Source organism: Amblyomma mixtum, chromosome 3 (assembly GCF_055824585.1).
Source record: "Amblyomma mixtum isolate Tamu chromosome 3, ASM5582458v1, whole genome shotgun sequence".
Taxonomy (NCBI): Eukaryota; Metazoa; Arthropoda; class Arachnida; order Ixodida; family Ixodidae; genus Amblyomma; species Amblyomma mixtum.
In genome coordinates this window covers 410,283,743-410,305,244 of record NC_143014.1, presented here as the reverse complement: position 1 = coordinate 410,305,244, position 21,502 = coordinate 410,283,743, and the positions used below count along the sequence as shown (strand labels likewise).

Sequence of the window (21,502 nt, the reverse complement as noted above, 5' to 3'; positions counted from 1 at the left end):
CTGTCAGTAAGGAGTCCTGGGTGGTATCGCCACGCAGCCATAGGACCTGGAAGAACATAAGACCGTCGTAAGACTAGCCTTCGAAGCCGCCACGTCCCGAGGGATCTCGGCCGGTTGACAAGGACGCGGGGGGGAGGGTGGAGGGCACGTCCGCCCTCCTGCCACTTGTCTGAACTAAATAGTTTGTCTGTGCTAGCTCTGCGCGTAGCCCGTTCCAAGTGTTAGCCCTCCTTTACCAACTAGCAGAGTGTTCATTTTTCTTTTATTTTGCTGCGCTGCCTTACGGCCACAGCAAATTGAATATTTTCTCTGGCCAATTCGGTCCGCGTTTTGAGGCCAAGACAGAGGCGGGCGGGGAGCACATAGATCAGAACCCCAGAAGCATGCACGGCGGAGTCTGATTTGCCAGTCGCGGGTGTACTTCCGGGCGACGCGTAAAATTTTCTGTGTATGCAGGACCAAGCAAGCGACACGGGCGAAACACTTCACGCGACGGTGCTGCTCTAACAGCGCCCTACGAGGTCCACAAACAGTGCTAATTATTTACTGTCAAAAGTTCCTGCTATGCAGCGCGCGGGGCTGGAGGGAAGCGGCGGAGTGCTTGCCCTTTGCAAAAAAATACATATGAAAACAAAATGCATATGAAGGCAAAAAGAAATGAGCGCGCGCTTACACGCGGATTAACGGGGAGGACTCTGCGTAGACCTTCGTCAGTGCTGCTGTTTCCAAAGCCATAAAGGCTATCTAGTCGAGCCGACCACCCACTGAAAACTCGTCGAAGTGAAATTATTCACTCCATTCTCCCAGTCGCCTGTCCCGGCGGCCGCCGGCGCGCTAGCTCAACGCCGAGTTACCATGAAAAAAGGACATTTTCCTTCCTCCATGATGCGCCGCGAGCTGTGGGGGCGAGATGTAGTGCGGAAAACCGCATGGCGCTCGCGAGCTGTGGCCGCCGTGCTTTCCAAAAGTCGGTGCTAGTTGCTCGCAGCCGAAAGGCGTCGTCGCGCACGCGGAGGCGCAGAAAAAATGAGCGGCAGCACACCCGGACTGGATGTCGCCAAGAAGTCCTTCGTGCAACTTGGGCGCTGAGCAACTCCAAGTTCTCCTACAGCAGGTCTGGTTTGCGAAGACGGGGCTCTTCCGGAGTATTGGTGTAGGGCAGTCGTTTCTCACTTTGTTCCTTACCAAGGCAGGACGCCCACCCACAGAGCTGACCGATACCGACCAGTGGCACGTCAACATCCTACCGCTTGCGGCCCAGCAAGGAGTAGGATGACATTTTTCTAGTGAACGGATCTCACACGTTGAACTCAGAGCCGAACTGGTCGCCTTTCAGCAGAAGGGAAAAGCTAATAGGCTTGAGTATTTCACGGTGTGTGTTTTGAATATTATAAGCGTCCTAAACTACTATGTCCTTCCCGAATGTATTTCTAATAGTGTATAGCACGTTTTGGGATAATCAACGATCAATAGCCAATTACGACCGCTTAAATTTTTCTCTTGCTGGTGGAGCAGAAGATAACGCTCAAACCACGTGATAACTTATCATATCATGTCTACTGACATGTGGGGAGGGCCAGCGCAGCAGCAGCAGCCAGTGGACTACCGCACTAGGCGGCCCACCCACATGTTCTGAGAACATTGAAGAAATAAAGATGTTTGTAATCAATCAATCAATCGCGCGATCACCGAACCCCTGACAGCGAGAGTCACTGAACAAACTGGCGACAACCCTGCAGAGTGTTGCACAAGTGTAGTAGAAGTTATGGGCTTCAAATGCCTAAAAATTACACCAAACGATTACGTGCAACGATAGAAACTAAACAAATTTTATTAATTCCAAATTTGCAGCTGCATAAATATTTTATAACAAAATTTAACATTTGTTTCAAAATTTAGACTGTTGCCAGACCTACGTGAATAACCTTGGTGGCCAGATTTCTGAACGAAAACTATCACTTCCCACTTTTACTAAAATGCTCAGTGGCAACATATTATTTGCTGACACAAAAACAGCCTCATTTCCGCAGCAATCAAAACAGCGTAAGTTCCAATCTTACAACAAAGACATTGTTGTTGAGCTTTCAGATTTTTTATGCAGTGTGGCCAGACGTTTGTGCTCATAATGTCAACTATTTCTATTCGCGGATATCTTCTCTTTTTAAATTCAAAATTTGTAGCTGCATAATTATTTTATAACAATATATAACATTTGTTTCAAATTTTTTACTTTGTTGCCAGACTTACGTGAATAACCTTGGTGGCCAGATTTCTGAACCAAACTATCACTTCCCGCTTGTACTAAAAATGCTTAGTGGGAACATATTATTTGCTGACACAAATACAGCCTCATTTCCGCAGCAATCAAAACAGCGTAAGTTCCAATCTTACAACAAAGACATTGTTGTTGAGCTTCCAGATTTTTTATGCTGTGTGGCCAGACTTTTGTGCTTATAATTGCAACTATTTCTATTCGCGGATATGTTCTGTGTTTTATAAATTCCAAATTTGTAGCTGCCTAAGTATTTTATAACAATATTTAACATTTGTTTCAAATTTTTTACTTTGTTGCCAGACTTACGTGAATAACCTTGGTGGCCAGATTTCTGAACGAAAACTATCACTTCCCGCTTGTACTAAAAATGCTTAGTGGGAACTTATTATTTGCTGAGACAAAAGGAACCTCATTTCTGCAGCAAGTAAAACAGTGTGAGCTCCAAGCTTACAACAAAGACATTGTTGTTGAGCTTTCAAATTTTTGATGCATTGTGGCCAGACGTTTGTGCTCATCATGGCAACTATGCATTTCTTATCACAGATATATTTCGCGTTAGAGTAAAAAGTATTTTTTTATTTTTTCTGTTGTGAGGTAGCAATAATTTATGCAACATCTAGTCTAAATCTTAGTGAGTCGTCTGCATCAACGATGTTACAGCGGCGCCTCGCATCGAGCGCCCGTACCCGCGGTCCGACGCGGCATTTCGCCCTGCAGAGGAGCTGCCCAGCCCATATGACGTTTACATGCGCCCAATCCACCGCTGCAGCTGTCAGTAAGGAGTCCTGGGTGGTATCGCCACGCAGCCATAGGACCTGGAAGAGCATAAGACCGTCGTAAGACTAGCCTTCGAAGCCGCCAGGTCCCGAGGGATCTCGGCCGGTTGATATGGACGCGGGGGGAGGGTGGGGGGCAAGTCCGCCCTCCTGCCACTTATCTGAACTAAATAAAGTTTGTCTGTGCTAGCTCTGCGCGTAGCCCGTTCCAAGTGTTGTTAGCCCTCTTTTACCAACTAGCAGAGTGTTCATTTTTCTTTAATTTTGCTGCACTGCCTTACGGCCACAGCAAATTGAATATTTTCTGTGGCCAAGTCGGTCCGCGTTTTGAGGCCAAGACAGAGGCGGGCGGGGAGCACATAGATCAGAACCCCAGAAGCGTGCACGGCGGAGTCCGATTTGCCAGTCGCGGGTGTACTTCCGGGCGAGGCGTAAAATTTTCTGTGTATGCAGGACCAAGCATGCGACACGGGCGAAACACTTCACGCGACGGCGCTGCTCTAGCAGCGTCCTACGAGGTCCACAAACAGTGCTAATTATTTACTGTCCAAAGTTCCTGCTATGCAGCGCGCGGGGCTGGAGGGAAGCGGCGGAGTGCTTGCCCTTTGCAAAAAAATACATATGAAAACAAAATGCATATGAAGGCAAAAAGAAATGAGCGCGCGCTGACACGCCGATTAACGGGGAGGACTCTGCGTAGACCTTCGTCAGTGCTCCTGTTTCCAAAGCCATTAAGGCGATCTAGTCGAGCCGAACACCCACTGAAAACTCGTCGCAGTGAAATTATTCACTCCATTCTCCCAGTCGCCTGTCCCGGCGGCCGCCGGCGCACTAGCTCAACGCCGAGTTACCATGGAAAAAGGACATTTTCCTTCCTCCATGATGCGCCGCGAGCTGTGCGGGCGAGATGTAGTGCGGAAAACCGCATAGCGCTCGCTAGCTGTGGCCGGGGTGCTTTCCAAAAGTCGGTGCTAGTTGCTCGCAGCCGAAAGGCGTCGTCGCGCACGCGGAGGCGCAGAAAAAATGAGCGGCAGCACACCCGGACTGGATGTCGCCAAGAAGTCCTTCGTGCAACTTGGGCGCTGAGCAACTCCAAGTTCTCCTACAGCAGGTCTGGTTTGCGAAGACGGGGCTCTTCCGGAGTATTGGTGTAGGGCAGTCGTTTCTCACTTTGTTCCGTACCAAGGCAGGACGCCCACCCACAGAGCTGACCGATACCGACCAGTGGCATGTCAATATCCTACCGCTTCCGGCCCAGCAAGGAGTAGGATGACATTTTTCTAGTGAACGGATCTCACACGTTGAACTCAGAGCCGAACTGGTCGCCTTTCAGCAGAAGGGAAAAGCTAATAGGCTTCAGTATTTCAGGGTGTGTGTTTTGAATATTATAAGCGTCCTAAACTACCATGTCCTTCCCGAATGTATTTCCAATAGTGTATAGGTACGTTTTGGGACAATCAACGATCAATAGCCAATTACGACCGCTTAAATTTTTCTCTTGCTGGTGGAGCAGAAGATAACGCTCAAACCACGTGATAACTTATCATATCATGTCTACTGTCATGTGGGGAGGGCCAGCGCAGCAGCAGCAGCAGCCAGTGGATTACCGCACTAGGCGGCCCACCCACATGTTCTGAGAACATTGAAGAAATAAAGATGTTTGTAATCAATCAATCAATCGCGCGATCACCGAACCCCTGACAACGAGAGTCACTTAACCAACTGGCGACAACCCTGCAGAGTTGTGCACAAGTGTAGTAGAAGTTATGGGCTTCAAATGCCTAAAAATTACACCAAACGATTATGTGCAAAGATGGAAACTAAACAAATTTTATTAATTCCAAATTTGCAGCTGCATAAATATTTTATAACAAAATTTAACATTTGTTTCAAAATTTAGACTGTTGCCAGACTTACGTGAATAACCTTGGTGGCCAGATTTCTGAACGAAAACTATCACTTTCCACTTTTACTAAAAATGCTCAGTGGCAACATATTATTTGCTGACACAAAAACAGCCTCATTTTCGCAGCAATCAAAACAGCGTAAGTTCCAATCTTACAACAAAGACATTGTTGTTGAGCTTTCAGATTTTTTATGCAGTGTGGCCAGACGTTTGTGCTCATAATGGAAACTATTTCTATTCTCGGATATGTTCTTAGTTTTATAAATTCAAAATTTGTAGCTGCATAATTATTTTATAACAATATATAACATTTGTTTCAAATTTTTTACTTTGTTGCCAGAGTTACGTGAATAACCTTGGTGGCCAGATTTCTGAACCAAACTATCACTTCCCGCTTGTACTAAAAATGCTTAGTGGGAACATATTATTTGCTGACACAAAAACAGCCTCATTTCCGCAGCAATCAAAACAGCGTAAGTTCCAATCTTACAACAAAGAAATTGCTGTTGAGCTTTCAGATTTTTTATGCTGTGTGGCCAGACGTTTGTGCTCATAATGGCAACTATTTCTACTCGCGGATATGTTCTCTGTTTTATAAATTCAAAATTTGTAGCTGCCTAAGTATTTTATAACAATATTTAACATTTGTTTCAAATTTTTTACTTTGTTGCCAGACTTACGTCAATAACCTTGGTGGCCAGATTTCTGAACGAAAACTATCACTTCCCGCTTGTACTAAAAATGCTTAGTGGGAGCTTATTATTTGCTGAGACAAAAGGAACCTCATTTCTGCAGCAAGTAAAACAGTGTGAGCTCCAAGCTTACAACAAAGACATTGTTGTTGAGCTTTCAAATTTTTTATGCATTGTGGCCAGACGTTTGTGCTCATCATGGCAACTATGCATTTCTTATCGCAGATATATTTCGCGTTAGAGTAAATAATATTATTTTATTTTTTCTGCTGTGAGGTAGCAATAATTTATGCAACATCTAGTCTAAATCTTAGTGAGTCGTCTGCATCAACGATGTTACAGCGGCGCCTCGCATCGAGCGCCCGTAAACGCGGTCCGACGCGGCATTTCGCCCTGCAGAGGAGCTGCCCAGCCCATATGACGTTTGCATGCGCCCAATCCACCGCTGCAGCTGTCAGTAAGGAGTCCTGGGTGGTATCGCCACGCATCCATAGGACCTCGAAGAGCATAAGACCGTCGTAAGACTAGCCTTCGAAGCCGCCAGGTCCCGAGGGATCTCGGCCGGTTGACAAGGACGCGGGGGGGAGGGTGGGGGGCAAGTCTGCCCTCCTGCCACTTATCTGAACTAAATAAAGTTTGTCTGTGCTAGCTCTGCGCGTAGCCCGTTCCAAGTGTTGTTAGCCCTCTTTTACCAACTAGCAGAGTGTTCATTTTTCTTTAATTTTGCTGCGCTGCCTTACGGCCACAGCAAATTGAATATGTTCTCTGGCCAAGTCGGTCCGCGTTTTGAGGCCAAGGCAGAGGCGGGCGGGGAGCACATAGATCAGAACCCCAGAAGCGTGCACGGCGGAGTCCGATTTGCCAGTCGCGGGTGTACTTCCGGGCGACGCGTATAATTTTCTGTGTATGCAGGACCAAGCAAGCGACACGGGCGAAACACTTCACGCGACGGTGCTGCTCTAACAGCGCCCTACGAGGTCCACAATTAGTGCTAATTATTTACTGTCCAAAGTTTCTGCTATGCAGCGCGCGGGGCTGGAGGGAAGCGGCGGAGTGCTTGCCCTTTGCAAAAAAATACATATGAAAACAAAATGCATATGAAGGCAAAAAGAAATGAGCGCGCGCTAACACGCCGATTAACGGGGAGGACTCTGCGTAGACCTTCGTCAGTGCTGCTGTTTCCAAAGCCATAAAGGCGATCTAGTCGAGTCGACCACCCACTGAAAACTCGTCGCAGTGAAATTATTCACTCCATTCTCCCAGTCGCCTGTCCCGGCGGCCGCCGGCGCACTCGCTCAATGCCGAGTTACCATGGAAAAAGGACATTTTCCTTCCTCCATGATGAGCCGCGAGCTGTGGGGGCGAGATCTAGTGCGGAAAACCGCTTGGCGCTCGCCAGCTGTGGCCGCCGTGCTTTCCAAAACTCGGTGCAAGTTGTTCGCAGCCGAAAGGCGTCGTCGCGCGCGCGGAGGCGCAGAAAAAATGAGCGGCAGCACGCCCGGACTGGATGTCGCCAAGAAGTCCTTCGTGCAACTTGGGCGCTGAGCAATGCCAAGTTCTCCTACAGCAGGTCTGGTTTGCGAAGACGGGGCTCTTCCGGAGTATTGGTGTAGGTCAGTCGTTTCTCACCTTGTTCCGTACCAAGGCAGGACGCCCACCCACGGAGCCGACCGATACCGACCAGTGGCACGACAACATCCTACTGCTTGCGGCCCAGCAAGCAGTAGGATGACATTTTTCTAGTGAGCCGATCTCACATGTTGAACTCAGAGCCGAACTGGTCGCCGTTCAGCAGAAGGGAAAAGCTAAAAGGCTTGAGTATTTCACGGTGTGTGTTTTGAATATTATAAGCGTCCTAAATTACTACGTCCTTCCCGAATGCATTTCAAATAGTGTATAGGTACGTTTTGGGATAATCAACGATAAATATAGCCAATTACGACCGGTTAAATTTTACTCTTGCTGGTGGAGCAGAAGATAACGCTCAAACCACGTGATAACTTATCATGTCATGTCTACTGTCATGTGGGGAGGGCCAGCGCAGTAGCAGCAGCCAGTGGACTACCGCACTAGGCGGCCCACCCACATGTTCTGAGAACATTTAAGAAATAAAGATGTTTGTAATGAATCAATCAATCGCGCGATCACCGAACCCCTGACAGCGAGAGTCACTGAACCAACTGGCGACAACCCTGCAGAGTTGTGCACAAGTGTAGTAGAATTTATGGGCTTCAAATGCCTAAAAATTACTCCAAAGTATTATGTGCAACGATGCAAACTAAACAAATTTTATTAATTCCAAATTTGCAGCTGCATGAATATTTTATAACAAAATTTAACATTTGTTTCAAAATTTAGACTGTTGCCAGACTTTCGTGAATAACCTTGGTGGCCAAATTTCTGAACGAAAACTATCACTTCCGACTTTTACTAAAAATGCTCAGTGGCAACATGTTATTTGCTGACACAAAAACAGCCTCATTTCCGCAGCAATCAAAACAGCGTAAGTTCCAATCTTACAACAAAGACATTGTTGTTGAGCTTTCAGATTTTTTATGCAGTGTGGCCAGACGTTTGTGCTCATAATGGCAGCTATTTCTATTCGCGGATATGTTCTGTGTTTTATAAATTCAAAATTTGTAGCTGCATAATTATTTTATAACAATATTTAACATTTTTTTTCAAATTTTTTACTTTGTTGCCAGACTTACGTGAATAACCTTGGTGGCCAGATTTCTGAACCAAACTATCACCTCCTGCTTGTACTAAAAATGCTTAGTGGGAACTTATTATTTGCTGAAACAAAAGGAACCTCATTTCTGCAGCAAGGAAAACAGTGTGAGTTCCAAGCTTACAACAAATACATTGTTGTTGAGCTTTAAAATTTTTGATGCATTGTGGCCAGACGTTTGTGCCCATCATGGCAACTATGCATTTCTTATCGCAGATATGTTTCGCGTTAGAGTATAAAGTGTTATTTTATTTTTTTCTGTTGTGAGGTAGCAATAATTTATGCAACATGTAGTCTAAATCTTAGTGTGTCGTCTGCATCAACGATGTTACAGCGGCGCCTCGAATCGAGCGCCCGTACCCGCGGTCCGACGCGGCATTTCGCCCTGCAGAGGAGCTGAACAGCCCATATGACGTTTGCATGCGCCCAATCCACCGCTGCAGCTGTCAGTAAGGAGTCCTGGATGGTATCGCCACGGAGCCATAGGACCTGGAAGAGCATAAGACCGTCGTAAGACAAGCCTTCGAAGCCGCCAGGTCCCGAGGGATCTCGGCCGGTTAACAAGGACGCGGGGGGGAGGGTGGGGGGCAAGTCCGCCCTGATGCCACTTATCTGAACTAAATAAAGTTTGTCTGTGCTAGCTCTGCGCGTAGACCGTTCCAGGTGTTGTTAGCCCTCTATTACCAATTAGCAGAGTGTTCATTTTTCTTTAATTTTGCTGCGCTGCCGTACGGCCACAGCAAATTGAATATTTTCTCTGGCCAAGTCGGTGCGCGTTGTGAGGCCAAGACAGAGGCGGGCGGGGAGCACATAGATCAGAACCCCAGAAGCGTGCACGGCGGAGTGCGATTTTCCAGTCGCGGGTGTAGTTCCGGGCGACGCGTATAATTTTGTATGTATGCAGGACCAAGCAAGCGACACGGGCGAAACACTTCACGTGACGGTGCTGCTCTAAAAGCGCCCTACGAGGTCCACAAACAGTGCTAATTATTTACTGTCCAAAGTTTCTGCTATGCAGCGCGCGGGGCTGGAGGGAAGCGGCGGAGTGCTTGCCCTTTGCAAAAAAATACATATGAAAACAAAATGCATATGAAGGCAGAAAGAAATGAGCGCGCGCTGACACGCCGATTAACGGGGAGGACTCTGCGTAGACCTTCGTCAGTGCTGCTGTTTCCAAAGCCATAAAGGCGATCTAGTCGAGCCGACCACCCACTGAAAACTCGTCGCAGTGAAATTATTCACTCCATTCTCCCAGTCGCCTGTCCCGGCGGCCGCCGGCGCACTCGCTCAATGCCGAGTTACCATGGAAAAAGGACATTTTCCTTCCTCCATGATGCGCCGCGAGCTGTGGGGGCGAGATCTAGTGGGGAAAACTGCATGGCGCTCGCGAGCTGTGGCCGCCGTGCTTTCCAAAAGTCGGTGCTAGTTGTTCGCAGCCGAAAGGCGTCGTCGCGCGCGCGGAGGCGCAGAAAAAATGAGCGGCAGCACACCGAGAGGGCGCTGCGGTCGCCGACGGGAGGGGACGCGCTTCTCATCGGCCCCTGCTATTATGCCAATTAACGCAGTGTTAATTTACAGTTACCGCGATATATTTGGTATCAAAGTGTGCGCGAAGGTGCGGGGCATCGACCGGTACCAGTTTTGACCAAGCGGTACGTGATTCTCCCGATTTCCGAGGACTTTTCTCTGGTGCGGTGCTAGGCCTAGCGTCGGCCTACCACAAGTACGGCCACCGGTGGCGACGGGCCCGGCCGCTAGGCCTAACCCGACGACGAGTACGACCAAGATGGCGTCCGACATGGAAGTGGCCACGTCGATGGGAGACAACATAACGTCAGCGCCGAGCATCGGCAGTCTCGGCGCGCGTACGTCCATTGAAGTTCCCGGAGAGGACATTACACCGGAAGAAGCCGAAGGCTGGTCGGCCTCCGGCAAGCGCATCAAGCAGATCATGGCCGGCAAGGAAAACGGTGAGTCCGCCGCCACTACTCGCCAGTCTAGACCCAAGACTAGGGCCAGTTTTGCTAAGAGAGTTGCAGCCTCGGTAACGAAAGCGGCGATGATGCCGATAGACATGCCGAAGGAAGACACCAAGATAGTCATGAGACCACGGGGAGGTCTCAACGTAGCGAGAACTGAGGTTTCAATAATTATGTCGGCCGTCATGACGGCGGTTCGAATAACGAAGGAAGAAGCCAAAGCAGACACCATCTGCACGAACGCGCAGCCAAACATCATCGTGGTCAGCACCCCGGACGAGAGGCGTGCCACGCTGTACTCTAAGGTCAAAACCCTAAACGTAGGAGACAAGGCATCCGAAGTCAGCGCCTACCGAACGGCGCCGGACGGCACGGTCAAGGGAGTCATCCGAGGCATAGCCGTACACGACACCCCGGAAGAGATAACCGAAAACATCGTGAACCCATGCAACCCCCTAGCGGTGGAGGCGCACAGAATCGGCAATACAACCACAATGATAGTACTCTTCGCTGGACAAAAAGTACCGAACTACGTCAAGTATGGCTCGATATTAGTCAGGTGCGGGCTTTACCGCAAGCACTTTGACGTGTGCAGGCAATGCGGCAGGATCATCCATAGAAGAGACGTACGCCCGAATCCCAATGCCAAAGTATGCTTCGGCTGCGGAATCGTGAACCCCAGCGAGGATCACAAACGCGAATGCAAGCCCAAGTGCAAGCTCTGCGGGGGACAGCATACAACGGGCGAGAGGGAATGCAAGAACAAGTACAAGATGCCGTATGTGGTCAAAAGACGGCAATGGGAACGCAAGATGGAAGCCATGCAGCAACAACTGGATCCGAAAAGCTTTCCGCCGCTGCGAGCGCCGTCTGCTGAGAGACCCCGCGGGGATTCGAGGCAGCGCGACAGCAGCCGCAAGAGGGACAACAGCAAGGGAGGCAGGAGCGCCAGCCGCCACAAACCGTCGCAGTCGGGGGAAAGAGTCACCTGGGCCGAAGCAGTCAAGGCTAACGTGACAGAGAAAAGACAACCACCGGCGCAAAACGCCACGAAGAAGTTCCAAGAAGAGAATGGAATGGTAATAAAAGCCCTAAGAGACGAGATCGAGAAGCTAAAGCAGAGAATCGCCGAGCAGGACGCAACCATCAAGGAAATCAACGCGAAGCTAACGACATTAATTGCGATGCAGCAACAGCAGCAGCTGCTGCCGAAGCCCGCACAAGAGAGGGAACAAGAAGAGATAACCGAGGACGAACTAGAGGTCGAGGTGGACCCGAGAGCCACGAAAACGGCGGGACCGGCTCCCAAGAGGAGAGCCATAGAGGTCGCCAAGGAACGAAAGACAATGGAGAGAATCGAAAAACAGGACGTCAGAATCGACCGTCTGGAGGCGACAAGCAAGGAAACCAACGAACGACTTACTGCGCTCGCGCAAACGGTTCAGCAGATGACAACGAATATACAGAGCACGATCCAGAACATGATGGCGCAAATGCAAGCACAGCTGCAGACGCAGATACAGGCACAAATACAATGTATGGAAGCACAGATCACCGCCAAACTGCAGCAATCATGGACGGGACAGCAAGTACAGCAGCATCCACACCCCCAGTGAGAGACCTCTTGGTCTGGCACTGGAACTGCAACGGCTTTACCGGCAAGAGAGCAGTGCTGCAGCAACACTTGCAGCAACTAACGAGGAAACCAGACGTCATAATGATTCAAGAAACACACAGCGAAGAGACGCCGAAACTACCGGGCTACCGGTCGCACGACAGCCCGCCGAGCAAAAGGGACACATCCAAGGGCAAGGGCAGAGGGGTCTGCACCTTCGTTAGGAGAGGGATCACCTTCGTGGAACACGAAATGATCGGCAGAAGCGCCATCGAACACTGCACGGTGGAAGTAATCACGGGAAAGAAGAGGAGGGAGAGCACTTTCCTGGTGAACGTCTACAGCAACCCGTCCCACGGACAACAGAAATTCAAGGCACTGTTCCACAAGGCAGCTTCAGTCGCGGCAAGCAATACGCTCGTAGTGTGCGGAGACTTTAACGCACCGAGCCAAGACTGGGGCTACCACAGAACGACGGTCAAGGGGAGAGAGCTGATGCAAGACACCACCGACGTCGGACTGAACCTAATCACGGATCCGCCCTTTCCCACCAGGATCGGCACATCTGTTCCGAGAGACACAACTCCGGACCTTACCTTCATCAAAACTGAAGGAGGATCAAGAGAAGCGAAACGGAGAAACACGGGCCAAGAGCTGGGCAGCGATCACTACATCGTAGAGGTCGTCATACTGCTCGAAGGCCAAGGCAACACCGGCATAAGAAAGCATCGCATTACGGACTGGGACGCCTTTCGAAAGGCGCTACCCGCGGTGCAAGAGGACATTACGGACATCGAGCAATGGGCGGCCAACGTCGTTGAGACGACGCAAGGAGCCACCAAAGAGCTAGAGACGGACGAACGGATAGACAAGATGGACAGTCGGCTGGCCCACCTGATAGAAGCCAAGCAGTCCATAAAGGCGAGGTGGCAGAAGCGACGAACCAACCGAAGTCTAAGGAAGAAGATCGCCGAGCTCAACAGGCAGATCGAGGTCCACTGCAGGGTGCTATACACCCAACAGTGGAAAGAGGCCTGCAACGAAGCCGACGGACAGATGCACAAGGGCAAGACGTGGAACATGCTGCGGCACCTCCTCGACGAAACCAAGACCAAGGGCCACCAACACAACAACCTGGCCAGGATCCTACACAAGGCAATCTGCGAACATGGGGAGGACGAGGTTAAGCGGCGCTTGGACGCCAAGTACCTGCCGACCACCCCCACGGAAAGACACCCGGATTACCAAGGCAAGGAGAACGAGACACTAGATCGCGACATCCAGACCTGGGAAGTAAGAGTTGCCCTGCAGGAACTCAATGGAAGGTCTGCCGCAGGTCCCGATCGAGTGACCAACAGAGCGCTCAAGAACCTCAACGAAGCGGCCATCGAAACGCTCACGAACTTCTACAATAAGTGCTGGCAAGAAGGAAGGCTACCCAAGCAATGGAAAGCAGCCAAGACGATCCTCATCCCCAAGCCTGGCAGGCCGCCCAACATAGAGAACCTCAGGCCGATCTCACTCACTTCGTGCGTGGGAAAGGTCCTCGAGCACGTTCTCATGAACAGGTGGCAGCGTTACCTGGAAGAATCGGAGCTTTACCCAAACTCCATCATCGGGTTTCGGAACAAACTCGGGACGCAAGACGCCATGATCTTACTGAAGAACGAGATCATCGACGATACGACGGGCACCAAGGACAACAGAGCCGTACTCGGGCTGGACTTGCAGAGCGCCTTTCATAAAGTGAGGCACTCGGCTATCCTGGCCCAAGTATCCAGGCTAAACATGGGCAGGAGGACATACCAGTACATCAAAGACTTCCTGACGGAACGAACCACCGAAATCTGTGCGGGAGACCTACAGCTCGAAGAGAAGAAGCTGGGCAGCGTCGGAACTCCGCAGGGGTCGGTGATCTCCCCGCTACTCTTCAACCTCGTGATGATCGGGGTAGCCACCCGGCTAGAAAGAGTAGCGGGAGTCCGGCACACCATCTACGCCGACGACGTGACGCTATGGGTACCGGGAGGAAGCGACGGACACATCGCGACAACGCTGCAAGAAGCGGTCAACGCCATCGAGGAGCAGCTGGACGGGGCTGGACTCGTTTGCTCCCCGGCCAAGTCAGAACTGCTGGTGATTCCCCCGAAAGGATCGTGCAGGAAAAGAAAGAATATGGAAGTCAAGTACGAGCGTCCCAAGATCACGGTCAAGACGGAGGGAGGACAGGTAATACCGGAGGTCGAGAAGATTCGGATACTCGGGCTGCTCGTCCAGCGAAACCGAGTCAACGGTGACACGGTCAACAAGCTCGCGGGAAAGGCGGCTGCGGCAATGAGACTCATCAAGAGGGTGTACAACAGAAAAGCGGGGATGAAGGAGGAGAGCCTGACTAGGCTCGTTCAATCCTTCGCAGTTAGCCACATAACGTACGTGGCCGCCTTCCACAACTGGAGGCCGAGTGAACTTAACAAGATAGACGCCACCATACGCAAGGCGTATAAGGCGGCACTCGGTCTCCTCGGGGGCATGAGCACCGAAAAATTCATGGCGCTGGGAGTCCAAAACACACTGGACGAAATAGCCGAAGCACAGAGAACGGCGCAACTCGAGCGTCTCTCCGAAACGAGAACCGGAAGACAGATACTGCGGGACCTTGGCCTCGAACCGAGGGAAGGCAAGCAGCAGAAAGACGTACCTATACCAGATAGCATCAACAGAAAGCTCAGGGGCTTCCCGATCCCGAAGAACGTGAACCCCGAGCACAACAGGGAGCGGAGGTCGGCGAGGGCCAGGGCTCTCGTGGACCTCCACGCCAGAGAAGAAGGCGCCGCCTACGTGGACGCGGCAGAGTATCAAGGGAGCACCGACGCATACGCGGCGGTGGTTGTCGGGGATCGACGGGTGCAACGAAGACCGCGGTGAGCGTCCGGACTCGAGAAGCGCACCGGGCGGAGGAGGTGGCCATCGCCTTGGCCGTTTCCGACCCCGGATGTACTACAGTGTTGTGTGACTCTAGAACGGCAGTGAAGAACTACGCCAAGGGTAGGGTATGTAGTGAGGCTGCGAGCATACTGCGCAAGGCCGAAGACATCGGACGCAACAGTCCTGTGGTGATCAAGTGGTTTCCGGCCCACATGGGCAGTGACGTGTCGGAACGCGGAAACGTGAACGACAACGAGACGGCCAACTCGGCCGCGCGAGGACTAACCAACCGCGCGGCTGAAAGCACGGCCGACTCGGAGTCCTGGTCGCGGCGCAGTGCCAAGGACAAGATGACCACCTTCAACGAAATAGTGAAATGGTACAGACTGAACAGACAGACTATGCCGCCACCTCACCCGGGGCTTACCCGGAAGGAGGCAGTGTTATATAGACAGTTACAGACGGGGTCCCTGCTCAACCCGGTGCTAGCTAAGCACGTGTGTCCGAGTGTGCACGCGAGCGACATATGCAGACTGTGCGCGAAGGAGAGAGCCACCGCGGCTCACATCCTTTGGGACTGTAGCGTAAATCCGCGCGAAGCCAGCGAGAAGACGACGATCCCGCCGCAGCTAGAGGCTGCAACGAGGAGCTGTGATCAAAAGACACAACTCAAGGCCGTCGAGCAGGTCTCGGCAGCTCTCGAGAGGCACCGACCGAGCGAAACCGAGGAGAGGGGGGCGGCACCCCCAGGAAGGGGGCGGCGGCCCTCTCGAACCCGCGGAAGTAGCGAGGGACGTAACAAGACCTCAAGGAGCACAACGCACGAGATTGACGTAGTGGCCGCGTCGCGGTAAAAGCTTGTCCTCCCTGCTTGGAGGGAGGCTAACCGACTCTGCAGGCTTTCTAAATAAAAGTTGTTCTCTCTCTCTCTCGCAGCACACCCGGACTGAATGTCGCCAAGAAGTCCTTCGTGCAACTTGGGCGCTGAGCAATGCCAAGTTCTCCTACAGCAGGTCTGGTTTGCGAAGACGGGGCTCTTCCGGAGTATTGGTGTAGGGCAGTCGTTTCTCACTTTGTTCCGTACCAAGGCAGGACGCCCACCCACGGAGCTGACCGATACCGACCAGTGGCACGTCAACATCCTACTGCTTGCGGCCCAGCAAGCAGTAGGATGACATTTTTCTATGAACCGATCTCACACGTTGAACTCAGAGCCGAACTGGTCGCCTTTCAGCAGAAGGGAAAAGCTAATAGGCTTGAGTATTTCACGGTGTGTGTTTTCAATATTATAAGCGTCCTAAACTACCATGTCCTTCCCGAATGTATTTCTAATAGTGTATTGGTACGTTTTGGGATAATCAACGATCAATAGCCAATTACGACCGTTTAAATTTTTCTCTTGCTGGTGGAGGAGAAGATAACGCTCAAACCACGTGATAACTTATCATATCATGTCTACTGCCATGTGGGGAGGGCCAGCGCAGCAGCAGCAGCCAGTGGACTACCGCACTAGGCGACCCACCCACATGTTCTGAGAACATTGAAGAAATAAAGATGTTTGTGATCAATCAATCAATCGCGCGATCACCGAACCCCTGACAGCGAGAGTCACTGAACCAACTGGCGACAACCCTGCAGAGTTGTGCACAAGTGTAGTAGAAGTTATGGGCTTCAAATGCCTAAATATTACACCAAACGATTATGTGCAACGATGGAAACTAAACATATTGACACCGTCCATTCATCGTCGTCGTTCTACTAGACCCACGAGAGCGCGGAATGCGCGCGCGAGCTGGCCTTAGGAAGAAGCCGAAGTGTCTGGCTGCGAATGCTCCGCTTTTGGGACTGCTACTGACGTCCGCTGCAGTCGCCTACTTTGAAGTGTCCAACCGAGCCGGACGTACTGTACCACCCGTGACATCTGGTGGAGGTGCTGGGTAACGCATTCCATGCCTCGGACTCCCCCAGCAAGCAGGGATTCAAGTCCTCGAGGGTCATCTGCCATCGAGGTGACGCCTGTACACCACGGTAGCCGCCGGCTCCAAGGCCTTCAACCCGAGTTTGGGCTTCCGGAGTCTCGCTCAACACAAGCGGTTCGTTCAGCGCCATCGTCGACGACCGTCCAGCCCGAAATAGGCATGCAGACGACGATTAGTTCACCTTCTGTTGTGCTGCAGCAGCCTCGGGAGCCACCGATCTTCCAAGGTTCTCCAGGCGAAGACCCGGAAGACTGGCTGGAGAAATTTGAACGCGTAGCCCGGTACAACAGATGGGCGGAAGACTCGAAGCTTCAACACGTGTTCTTTTCGCTGGAGGGCGCAGCTCGTACGTGGTTCGAGAACCGGGAGTCGTCCATAACGACATGGAACGCATTTAAAGACCAGTTCCTGAAGGATTTCACTACGGTGATTCGAAGAGAACGGGCCGATCTGCTCCTTCAGTCCCGAACCCAGTTACCAAATGAAAGCATACTGGTATACTTCGAAGAGATGGCAAAGTTATTTCGTCGAGCTGACCCGGACATGACAGAGCAGAAGAAACTCCGGTACCTTATGCGAGGTGTCAAGGAGCAAATCTTTGCCGGACTGGTTCGCAATCCACCGAGCACGGTCGCAGAGTTTCTGTCGGAGGCAACCACCATGGAAAAGACACTCGATATGCGGTTGCGGCAATACGAGCGTCAGCCTTTGGCCATGACTGCGGTAGCCACGGACATCAGTAACACCCACATGCTTCGCGAAACCGTACGAGCTATCGTTCGCGAGGAGCTCCAGAAGCTGTTCCCGGCTACGCCGCCTGCGCCAACGGTTTCTGCTCTATCCGAGGTTATTCGGGAAGAGGTGCAGCAGGCGCTTACAACACCAGCTCCCTTCCAGCCGTCCACAGCCCCACCGCGAATGACATACGCCGCTGTTGCTCGTCGCGCACAACTGCCGCCGAGTCGTCTTCAGGAAACCCCGGTCTCTTTTCGGCCGCCACCACCCTCTCGTCCTGCTCCATCGTATCCCCGTAAAAGTGACATCTGGCGCACTCCCAACTACCGTCCTCTCTGCTATCACTGCGGTGAGCCGGGTCACCTGTACCGCAACTGCCGGTATCGTCAGATGGGCCTGCCGGGGTTCCCTGCAGATGCACCACGTCCGCAGCCTGGGCAGCGACCCAGAGAAATCAACGATTATCTGGCCGAATCTGCCGGCGGGAGACGCAGGTCGCCATCTCCACGTCGTCGGTCTTACGGTGACTTTCCTCGGGGAAGGTCGCCAAGCCCCCGCCAGGAAAACTAAAAGCAGCAACCTTTGAGGGGGAGGTTGCTCACCGACGAAATGTAACAGACCCTCCTACGCCGCAACTAGGTGGCCACCCGATGCCACGACCGAATGCCGTCCAACACCGTGAACCGCCGACTCTACGTGAATGCCACCTGACGTATCGAAATGAACCCGCACCGCACCGCAGCCGTGACCGAACACCGCGCCGTACCTCTCACACGACGTCTTCAACAGCAAACCTGAGCATTTCCCTCGACGGAACAGACGTCGCTGCACTCGTCGACACAGGGGCGGATTACTCTATCCTCAGTGGAACTTTCGCCGCCACTCTGAAAAAGGTCACCACTCCGTGGATGGGCCCACAGATTCGTACAGCCGGGGGTCACTTAGTTACACCGACCGGGACTTGCACATCAAGAGTAGCAGTTCAAGGCGCAACCTACCTGGCAACGTTCGTTATACTTGAACATTGTTCACGTGACGTCATTCTCGGGATGGATTTCTTGACCGAGAATGGAGCGGTCATCGACCTCCAGTCAAAGGCCGTGTGTTTCTCCACAGAGAATGCAATACACAGAGATCCAGACCATCCGACCGCACTTTGCATCCTGGATGACCACGTCACCATCCCACCTCGTTCGAGTATTATGGTTTCTGTCGGCGCCAAGACTGTGCGGAATTTCGAAGGCGTCGCGGAAGGCAACCAGATCTTGCTTTTTGCCAGGAGCCTTGCTGTCGCCAGAGGAGTCGTTAATCTCGTCGACGGAGAAACAGAAGTGCTGATAACCAATTTCGGTGGTGCACACCAACATCTGAACGTGGGAACCGTTGTGGCTCACGTTGATGCCATCGCCCATGTCAGCAGCACACCCAGTATTTCCACAATGTCGTTGTTGCAACAGCAGAGCCCAGTTACTGGTTTCACGTTCGACGTCAATCCAGCACTCTCCCCGACGCAGCAACAACAAGTTAAAGATCTTCTTCTGCGCTACGGCGACACCTTCTCGGTATCATCGCGTGTTGGACGAACTCACCTAACGAAGCATCGCATTATTACGGACGATAACGTGCACCCTCTCCGACAGTCCCCCTACCGAGTGTCTCCCGCTGAACGCGACGCTATTGGCCGCCAAGTGAAAGAAATGCTCCGCGACGACGTAATTCGTCCTTCCCGGAGTCCCTGGGCAGCGCCAGTCGTCCTTGTGAAGAAGAAAGACGGAACATTGCGGTTCTGTGTAGACTACCGTCGCTTAAACAAAATCACCAAAAAGGATGTCTATCCTCTCCCCCGGATCGACGACGCTCTGGATCGCCTTTGTAGCGCGAAATACTTTTCTTCGATGGACCTCAAGTCAGGTTACTGGCAAATTGAGGTCGATGAGCGGGACCGTGAAAAAACAGCTTTTATTACTCCAGATGGCCTGTACGAATTTACGGCCATGCCCTTTGGACTGTGCTCTGCACCGGCAACTTTCCAACGCCTTATGGATACCGTCCTTGCCGATTTAAAATGGCAGACGTGTCTCGTCTATCTTGCCGATGTTGTCGTCTTCGCCCCGACTTTCCAGGAGCATCTTCACCGCCTCGAATTGGTCCTACAAGCAATAAGGTCTTCTGGACTCACGCTCAAAAATGAGAAATGCCACTTTGCATATACAGAGCTGAAGTTCTTAGGGCACGTTGTGAATCAAGCCGGTGTTCAGCCTGATCCTGAAAAAACAACAGCTATTGCCCATTTTCCGCCGCCGCAAGACCTGAAAGCTGTCCGCCGTTTTCTTGGATTGTGCGCGTATTACCGTCGCTTCGTGAAAGATTTTGCTCGCATTGCCGAGCCGCTGACGCGCCTAACACGGTCTGACACACCTTTCAGATGGGAAGCAGCGCAAGAAAATGCATTCCGCAGCCTTCAAAGCCTCCTGCAGGCGCCTCCCGTTCTGGCTCACTTCGACGTCAACGCCGACACGGAGCTCCATACTGATGCCAGCAACATCGGCGTAGGTGCTGTCCTGGTCCAAATCCAAGCGGGTCAAGAACAGGTCATCGCTTACGCAAGTCGATGTTTGTCACCAGCCGAATCAAACTATTCCGCTACCGAGAAAGAATGCCTTGCCATTGTATGGGCCACTTCGAAATTCCGACCGTACCTTTACGGCAAAAATTTTAAGGTGGTGACCGATCATCATGCCTTATGCTGGCTCGCAAGCCTTAAAGACCCGTCCGCTCGCCTCGTCCGATGGAGTCCGCGGCTCCAGGAATACGACATGACTGTCGTGTACAAATCCGGGCGCAAGCACTCTGACGCCGATTGTCTGTCCCGCGCCCCAGTAGATCCTTCTACCGACGCCTGTAATGATGATGACATCTTACTGAGTGCTCTCAGCGCCTCCTGCCTCGCTGACCAACAATGCGCCGACCTCGAACTTCGAGATGTAATGGAATTTCTCAACGGCAGCAACACGACCGCACCACGCGCTTTCAGGCGCGTGTTGCCATCTTTATGCATCCGCAATGGTCTTCTGGTCAAGAAAAATTTCGCTCCAAACAATACGCAATACCTAATCGTCGTACCGGCTAGCCTGCGCAATGAAATCCTCCAGGCCTCCCATGACGAACCCACTTCTGGACATTTGGGCATAGCCCGTACGCTAGCCCGAATCCAAGGGAATTACTACTGGCCTCGCCTCCGTGCTGATGTCACTCACTACGTCAGAACGTGCCGAGCCTGTCAGCGTCGCAAGGTACCGTCAACCAAACAAGCTGGGTTCTTGATGCCCATTAGACCACCTACAAGGCCCTTCCAACAAATAGGAATGGACATGCTGGGTCCGTTCCCACGTTCGAACTCTGGCAACAAATGGATAATTGTCGCGACGGACTACCTTACCCGCTATGCAGAAACGTCAGCTCTACCCAGCGGCACCGCTTTAGAAGTCGCCAAGTTCTTCGTGCATCAGATCGTACTCCGCCATGGGGCACCTGAAGTGCTGATCACTGACAGAGGCCCTGCGTTCATGGCTGAGCTGCTGCAGGAGATCTTGGTTTACAGTCATACCGACCACCGCCGAACAACGTCGTACCACCCTCAAACGAACGGGTTGACTTAAAGACTGACATGATTTCTGACATGATTTCCATGTACGTCGATATTGAACACAAAACGTGGGACGAAGTGCTTCCTTATGTCACCTTCGCCTACAATACGGCCATGCAAGAAACAACGAAGATGTCCCCATTCCACCTCGTCTACGGTCGGGCAGTGACGACGATGCTCGACGCAATGTTACCACATCTGGACGACTCTAGCCTTCACACTGATACCTACACGTTCCTGGAA

The 21,502-nt window shown here is 51.8% G+C and overlaps 2 protein-coding genes and 2 pseudogenes across 2 annotated transcripts; all 4 read left to right on the top strand.

Moving 5' to 3' along the window:
* Positions 1-8,833, top strand: part of LOC149357633 (uncharacterized) — a 48,905-nt pseudogene extending 40,072 nt beyond the window's left edge.
* A 1,333-nt stretch (positions 8,834-10,166) lies between these two features.
* LOC149357632 (uncharacterized) lies at positions 10,167-11,975 on the top strand. The gene has a single exon (XM_089577953.1). It carries the CDS (start codon positions 10,167-10,169, stop codon positions 11,973-11,975), a length of 1,809 nt encoding a protein of 602 aa, XP_089434079.1.
* A 494-nt stretch (positions 11,976-12,469) lies between these two features.
* LOC149357631 (uncharacterized) lies at positions 12,470-15,686 on the top strand (annotated as a pseudogene).
* A 1,316-nt stretch (positions 15,687-17,002) lies between these two features.
* LOC149357630 (uncharacterized) lies at positions 17,003-18,183 on the top strand. The gene has a single exon (XM_089576640.1). It carries the CDS (start codon positions 17,038-17,040, stop codon positions 18,181-18,183), a length of 1,146 nt encoding a protein of 381 aa, XP_089432766.1. The 5' UTR covers positions 17,003-17,037.
* The last annotated feature ends 3,319 nt before the right edge of the window (positions 18,184-21,502 follow it).

Bases quoted from the DNA above. Each gene is read 5' to 3' on its own strand.
- LOC149357632 (XM_089577953.1), top strand. From the start codon at position 10,167: ATGGCGTCCGACATGGAAGTGGCCACGTCGATGGGAGACAACATAACG.
- LOC149357630 (XM_089576640.1), top strand. From the start codon at position 17,038: ATGCAGACGACGATTAGTTCACCTTCTGTTGTGCTGCAGCAGCCTCGG.